The sequence below is a fragment of the Crotalus tigris genome, unplaced genomic scaffold, assembly GCF_016545835.1.
Source record: "Crotalus tigris isolate CLP2741 ecotype Arizona unplaced genomic scaffold, ASM1654583v1 scf7180000018184.2832721, whole genome shotgun sequence".
Classification (NCBI taxonomy): domain Eukaryota; kingdom Metazoa; phylum Chordata; class Lepidosauria; order Squamata; family Viperidae; genus Crotalus; species Crotalus tigris.
Window position 1 is genome coordinate 2,504,359 of NW_024096871.1, and position 5,758 is coordinate 2,510,116.

The 5,758-nt window shown below is 45.5% G+C and overlaps 1 protein-coding gene across 1 annotated transcript; it reads right to left on the reverse strand.

The window, feature by feature from the left end:
- Window positions 1–428: 428 nt before the first annotated feature.
- LOC120310444 (uncharacterized protein K02A2.6-like) lies at window positions 429–3,472 on the reverse strand. The gene is made up of 2 exons (XM_039348841.1): window positions 3,420–3,472; window positions 429–1,269 (listed from the first exon to the last, which is right to left on the reverse strand). The coding sequence occupies exons 1-2, from the start codon at window positions 3,470–3,472 to the stop codon at window positions 429–431; spliced, it is 894 nt and encodes a 297-aa protein (XP_039204775.1).
- Window positions 3,473–5,758: the final 2,286 nt, after the last annotated feature.

Below are 5,758 nucleotides of genomic sequence, written 5' to 3' on the forward strand. Positions count from 1 at the left end.
CATAATGACAGATATTGAATATAGTCCTGTAAATATTTTGGGGATCTCCTTGACCGTTCTGAGTGCCTCAGCACCAGTGTAGGCCCTCAGTCTACTAGCTCACCTGCCACGCTGGATAGACCAGAGCTTTGGGACCTGTTTGTAATGGGTAGACCTGAATCTCTGTGGCTGGTCGGTCCTGGTATACCCGAGTCAGTGTCCATAGGTGGAACGGTTTCCACCAGACTGGAAATTGGAACTGACTGCTGGGATTGCTCAGTGGGTGCAGTCTCTGTGTTCAGGGCCAACTCGCTGTCCTTGGAAGTCTCACCCTCACTTGAAGACTCTGATGCATGGCTATAGTCAGGCTCCCCCTGGATTTGTCTTTCATGAGCGTCATGAGCCAGCAGCTGGTTTGCTAGTCTCCTGCGCAGCTGGTTGATGTGCCTTCATAGCACATGACCGTCTTCCAGGACCACTTCATAAGAAAGTGGCCCTGACAACTTAACAACCACAGCTACCACCCAAAGTGCCCCATGCCCGTAGTTCCAAGCCCAAATCGGGTCACCAACTTGCAATCTCCTTGGTGGCGTTGGCTGTGCAGATTCTGATGCAACTCTGTCTGGATGCAGACAATCCAGCTTAGTTATTAAATGACAGCCCCATCTGAGTTCTGCTGGGCTTCTGCCCGTGGAAGTGCAGGGAGTCGTGTGTTGGCAAAGTAAAAAATCGGCTAGCCTATGCTGCCAGTTGCTGGTTACAATTCTTTTTAAGTGGTCGTCTTTGGTCGTCTGGACCAGGTGCTCTGCTTGGCCGTTTGAGACCTGGTGAAAGGGGGCTGATGTGGCGTGCCTGATCATATTAGCCCTCAAAGAGGATTGGAATTCTGAAGCGGTAAATTGAGCCCCATTGTCTAAGACTATCATGTTGGGTAACCTGTGTGTGACAAAGATCCTGCACAGTTCCTGGATGGTCCTGGCAGTAATCATAGTTGGAACAGGTGTGACCTCTAACAACTTAGAGTGACTGTCCACCACAATAAGGAACAGCTGTCCCTGAAAGGAGCCTGCAAAATTGATGTGGATTCTTGACAACGGGGCTTGAGTGGTTTCCCATTGATGGACGGGTGCTTGCAGCATTTCTGGCCGGGATTGCTGGCAAATGTAGCAGCTGTGTACTTGGACCTCTATATCTTTATCTAAACCTGGCCACCAGAGGTAGCTTCTCATGAGTGCCTTCATCCAGACTATTCCCGGATGTCCCTCATGCAGAGACTCTAGTACCCTGGGCCTTAAAGAGTACGGGACTATGACCCAACTTCCCCACAAAATGCATCCTTTGTGAGTTAATAGCTCATCCTTCCTCCTATAAAAGCTTGAAAAGTAGGTCCTGTACTCACATCTGGCTATCCTGTGAGCACCCAATTCAATATGCAACTCAGTGTCTTGTCCGAAGCTGTTTCAGCAGCCAGGTCCCTTGCGTTAAGGGGAGACTTCAGGAAATCCTGGATAGCCAGGATGTGAGCAGACAGGGCGGGGTCTGGCTCTAATTGTGGCAGGGGTAGCTTGCTAAGGCCATGCGCATAGCCCATTTCTCTGCCCAGATTATGAATCAGACTGTAATTATAAGCCAAGAGAAAAATGGACCATCTCAGCATCCTAGGAGATAGAATCTGAGGTGTTTGTTTGTCCATTGTGAACAAACCCAGAAGTGGCTTGTGATCCATAAAGATCATAAATGGGCAACCATACAAATAGTCATGGAATTTCTTAATACCAGCTACAATGGCCAGTGCCTCTTTATCTATTTGGGCGTAGTTACGTTATGCCAAGGACAGAGTCCTTGAATAATAGGCTATTGGAATTTGTCTTCTGTCAGCCATTAAATGACTCAGCACAGTCCCCACCCCGTATGGGGATGCATCACAAGCAGTGCAGACAGGCAGCTTTTCATTAAAATGTGTCAGTAGTGAGTTTGAAGACAGCAGTGATTTGACTGCTGAAAAACTCCTCTCGTGGATGCTGGTCCACTTCCACTGTGCATGTTTATCCAAGAGTCAGTGTAATGGCTCAGTCACTGCAGTCTTGTGTGGTAGAAAGGCATGATAAAAATTGAGCAGTCCTAAAAAATTTTGAAGCTCTCCCTTTGATTTTGGACTTAGGGCCTGCTGAATTGTTTTGAGCTTGGATTCAGCAGGTTGAATGCCTTTGGCATCTATTTGGAAACCGAGGAATTCTGTCAAAGCTACCCCAATTTTATATTTCTCCCTTTTTAGTTTCAGGCCCGCTTCACAGAAACGCTGAAGGACGGCCCTGAACCATTGTCCCAATTTCTCTACTGATTCCCCAACTATGAGGACATCATCGAAATATGGGCACATGCCTGTATACCTTGAGCGTACACTCCATCAAGCCCTGGAAAAGCCCTGGGGCAACACTGACCCCAAATTGAAGGCACTTAACCTTGAAAGCGCCCCTGTAAGTAACTATAGTTTGAGCTTCTGCCGTGGCATCATCCACAGGCAGTTGCTGGTAGGCTTGAGCCAAATCCAATTTGGCGAATATGCGACCTCCCTGTAGTGATGCCAGAATATGGCTGACTACAGGCACCAGTTAAGAATATTGTTGGACGCTCTATTAATAGTGCATTTATAATCCGCGCATATGCGCACCTCCCCATTGTCCTTAAGTGGTGTAACTATGAGGATTTCCCACCCACTGCTGTCTACTAGCTGCAACACACCTTGTTGCAACAGCTTGTCCAGCTCTGCATCGATTTTGGGTTTGAGGGCAAAAGGCACTCTATGAGGCTTGATCCTTATTGGGGATATGGTAGGATCAAGGTGGAGGGTAATTGGAGGACCCTTGTACTTCCTTAAGTCATGGCTGAATACATCAGCAAACTCTTGGCAAACTAACAACAGGTCTGCTGCTTGCGTTCTGTGTATGCCAGTCACATGGATGCCCAATGCATCAAACCAATCTAGCCCTATGAGGCTTGTGCAGTGGCCCTCAACTACAACAACATCCAGGGGACCCTCAAATTCTTTGAACTACACTTTGAGAGTGGCTTCCCCTTTAACTGCTATGCGGGAGTTTTGGAAATCAGTTAACAGGAGATTCGACGGCTTGAGTTTGACTCATTTGCCACTGCGACTGTAAATGTGGTTAAAGGTTCCTTGGGAAATTATAGACAGAGTTGACCCCGTGTCTAATTCCATGTTGCATGAGACTCTGTGAAACTTGATTTTGAGTCTCAGCTTCTCCTTCATGGAACGATGGGCACCTGTTCTAAACACGCTCCTTCTGCTAGCACAAAAACCAACTCTGTATTGCCTTGGGGCCCCGGTACCTTTCCTGGGAAATTCTTCTTATGGATTGTTCCTCTGGCAACCTTTACAGATGACAGTGATGTGGCCTTTTTTGCCACACGCCCAGTACGCTACTATGTGGAACCTGCACTCTGAGTGTCTGTGTTGGCCATCACAGCCCATACATCGAATAAAGGGAACTTCCTTATCAAGTGGCCGCTAAACCCTTGTTGTTTGTTTCTATAGCAGATTGATTTCATTGTCTATGTAGGAGGCCTCGCCTCTTTCCACGTCCTCGTGGTGGACAGCTTCTGGGTGGGGAGTGTTTTTGGAGGGCCGTAAGGCTTTTACGGCTCCCCCTGTGGCTTCTTTGGCCATAATCTCCTTTAGAGCATCTTGGAATGACAAGGACTCTTTCACGAACAACTTCTGCTGAAGATCCCTGTTCCTCAACCCGCAAACTAAATGGTATCTCAGTCTCTCTTCGAAGTCTTGGAAATCGCAGAGCCGGGACGCCTGTCGTAGGGCAGCTATGAACTTAGCGGCCCTCTCGCCTGGCTGTTGCTCCCTCTGTTCAAAGGCGTGTCTCCAGGCCATGACTGAGAGCTTCGACTCAAAATGTTCTTTGAGCATCTTCTTGAGCTCAGCCTACGTGACCGATTCAAAAGTGGCTGGTGCGACCAGGTTTTCAGCAATATCGAACGCTGCCTAGCTGCAAACACAAAGCAGCATTGTGGCCTTTAAGCCATCTTCGCTAACTTGGTTAGCTTTCAGATAGTTCTCAACTCATGAAATGTAAGAGCTCCACCTCTAGTGATGCGACACATTGAACTCCGACAGTTTTCCGAGCTTGGCCATGGTGAGTTGTTTCCGACCGTTTGATGCCTTGTGTTGCAAAGGCTTCTGTTGTTGGTCCTGGGGACAGGTCCCTCAGGGTGTTGGCCTCCAGTGTTGCTTGCTGGCAGGCAGAGGGGGGGGGAGCATAGTTCCAACCAGAGTGCTGAGGCCTGGTCTTACCCCTAATGACTTCCGGCTCTTTTGTTCTTTGCAGCACATCCCACCTTCATTGCCACTGTTATGTTTTCAGTTCGGTGAGGCATTGAAGAGGTGAATGGTGCTAACAGCAACTCTTTATTCAGTTAACAACAGAAGCAGGACTAACTGCTGTTTAACCAGTATTTATACAGTTCACCACTAGGCGGGAGCCAATAGTATTGAAGCAATATTTCCCATTTAAAGATAAGCTAATTAACCTGTAGACAGTCTGTCTGGAGCTCAAGCAGGTGCAGCAGTTTGACTGTTTCCAACAGTTTCCAAGTAATAAACCTCAATACATAACAATTATCATTTTTAGTTTTATGTAATATTTCTGTTGTTTTTCCAGTGGCTTGAACATAGCGCTACCCTGTCTAAACGTTTGTCTCCCTTCATCCTGGTAATATTCAACACAATAATGACTGTAATCTGTTTGTAGTTAGATGCAAAAGATAACAGCAGAATGGATTTTGACCTCACAAAAACAGATTTGACCTACAAATGCAATCTTGGCTATTATAGAAACCGCTGCTTCCTTAGTCCTTGTTTCCTTGCAACTGGAGATTTAGTAGCAGCAAAGTAGTGTTCTATGCTTGTGGCCCAAGCAAACTGCTGTAAGTTCTCTAGCAACATGTTCCATATCCTTCCCATTCCCCTTGCCACGTGCATAACCAATTAAGGAAGAAAAATATGCTAGCCTAGAGCTTACATGCATAAATCTCTCCTATTGCAATAAACAAAAGAAAAGTGTAAAAATAAAAGGAGAGTTCAGAAACAGAAAAAGGGAAAGAAAGCCAATCCTATTTCTATTTTGCCTTTGGCCATTTATCTACTCTCTCATCATGCTCTGAATCATTGGTAAATGGAATATAATTGCCAGTGGGACTTGCTTTCAAGGAAGCACACATAACAGCATGCTACGCATCTACTAAATATGTGGTGTTTTTAATAGATCTTTGAATTCAGTTCAGAAAGTGCTGCCTCTATTAACTCTCTGCATAAAAATGCCATGGCTTATTGGTTATTTAAATGATTAGTCTTGGGAAATGGTTCTTGTGCAATGGAACCATTTTGTCGCAACTTTTACATTGCTTCAGTATTTAAGGTGCAATTAAGAAACTATTCATTAGTGCTATTGCTGCCACCATATTAAACTAAAAACAATAATGGGGAAAGAGGCTTTAAGGAAGATGCGACCAGTTAAAGGAATTCCAGCTTGAAAAACCTTCAGTAGTGATTTACTGGTTACTATTGTCACTATAGTAGCAACGGAAATGAACCTTACCTCTAAAGAACAGAGAATGGCAATTCCAAGCTCTCTAACTAATGTAGGAACTATTCATGTTTGTGCATTCACAACCAATTATTCACAATGTTCTTACTGTTTATGAAATGAAATGAAACTATATAGATAATGAGATGCATACAGTTGTC